The 1,450-nt window shown below is 62.5% G+C and overlaps 1 protein-coding gene across 1 annotated transcript in view; it reads left to right on the plus strand.

Annotated features, from left to right (window-relative positions):
- The window catches only part of LOC103780850 (extracellular fatty acid-binding protein-like), a gene marked incomplete at its 5' end in the record, with an annotated part of 2,550 nt that extends 1,331 nt beyond the window's left edge, over nt 1-1,219 (plus strand). Inside the window, 3 exons of the mRNA XM_008948543.1 lie at nt 150-322; nt 829-930; nt 1,194-1,219. Of these exons, the coding sequence (XP_008946791.1) occupies nt 150-322; nt 829-930; nt 1,194-1,219 (301 nt within the window). The remainder of the gene's footprint in view (nt 1-149; nt 323-828; nt 931-1,193) is intronic.
- Nucleotides 1,220-1,450: the final 231 nt, after the last annotated feature.

The following is a 1,450-nucleotide window of genomic DNA, read 5'->3' on the forward strand; positions in this document are numbered from 1 at the left end:
GACCATCCACATCCCCCTGCTCTGCGGGGACCTGGGGGCTCCTCAGGCTTTCCGGGGAGCCTCAGCAAGGGGAAAAAACAGGAGGAGGAGACAGGCAAAAGCTGGGCTGGGTGGTCTGACCCCTGGCATCCCAATTCCCAGTCTTGCAGCCTTGTGGGAGATCTCGGGAGGAGGTCACTAATGTTTGACTTCCCTCCCCGTGCCTGGGCAGAGAGAAGCCACACGAGGGTGCGGGTGGAGGACACGGACGGCAGGACCTACGCCATCATCTTCGCCTCCAGAGTGAAGGACGGGAGGACCCAGCACATGCTGAGGCTCTACAGTGCGTACCCAGCAGCAGCCTGAGCGGGGTCAACACCTCCCAGGTGTCCCAGGGGCCAGGAGTCAGGGGGGGCCCGTGGGAGAGCCCCCCTTCCCTGCTGAGCCCTGCCCGGGGCCGGGGCTGCGGCGTGTTCCCAGGGTGGGGCGGTGCTTTGGGGCTGGCAGGGGAGCCTGGGGCTCCAGCTTCTGCACTGTGCTGGGAGACCATGGCCTTGGGTAAGCCACCTGGTGGAATGGGGGAAGGAGAAGGGGTCCTGCTGTGAAACAGTGGGGATGGGAACCACGGGAACACTGCTGGTGCCACCACATCTGCTTCGTCCTGTCCCCTGGGAGCGGTGCCTCATGCCTGGCCACCACTGCTCCCGCTCTGCAGGACCTCCACCACTGCTTCCAGCTGCCCCACAGGGACCATCATCCATCCCATCCTCTCCTGGGCACCCTCGCCAGCTGCCCAGGAGGTGGAGGGACAGGCCACAGCCTGCAGCTAACTCATCTCTTTGCCTTCAGGCAGAACTCAGGAGGTGAGCCCCGGAGTCATAGCGCTGTTCAAGAAGCTTGCGAGGGAGAAGAGCTTCACTGATGAGATGATCAAGGTGCTGCCCAGCCAGGGTGAGCGTTGCCCAGCACCCTGTTGGGCTGGATTGGTCAATCTGGGGAGCCAGGAGCCAGCAGGGACCAGCTGGGGCCATCGCTGCCACCACGTTGTGGTCGTAGCTGGCAGGAGGAGGAGCTGGTAGCAAGAGGCACTCTGGCTTGGCACACTGCAGCTTTCACCTGGCTCAAGTTCATTGCTGGGTTGTCTATTTTGGGTGCTGTATGGGGCTGGCCAGACCACAGTCCTGAACTCAGCCTCTCTCCCTCTCTTTTCACAGAGGAATGCAGCCTGGACAAAGCCTAGGTGAGCTCCTGGGGTGCAACACAGTGTTTGCAATGCCCTCAGCTGGAAATTCCCCCCACCTTGGTGCCCCAGCAAGGGCCACTGTGAACTCTTCGAACTGCTCTGGGGGCTGAGCTGTTTGACCCTGGGAGCTCACACCCGGGTAGGACTGTTCCCTCTGCAGCAAGGAACCCCCGGGTGCAGCTCCTGAGCAAGGGGGCTGAGAACATCAGCTCAGCAGAGGATGAGCTG

This window comes from Merops nubicus, unplaced genomic scaffold (assembly GCF_000691845.1).
Source record: "Merops nubicus isolate BGI_N331 unplaced genomic scaffold, ASM69184v1 scaffold6841, whole genome shotgun sequence".
In the NCBI taxonomy this organism is placed as follows: Eukaryota; Metazoa; Chordata; class Aves; order Coraciiformes; family Meropidae; genus Merops; species Merops nubicus.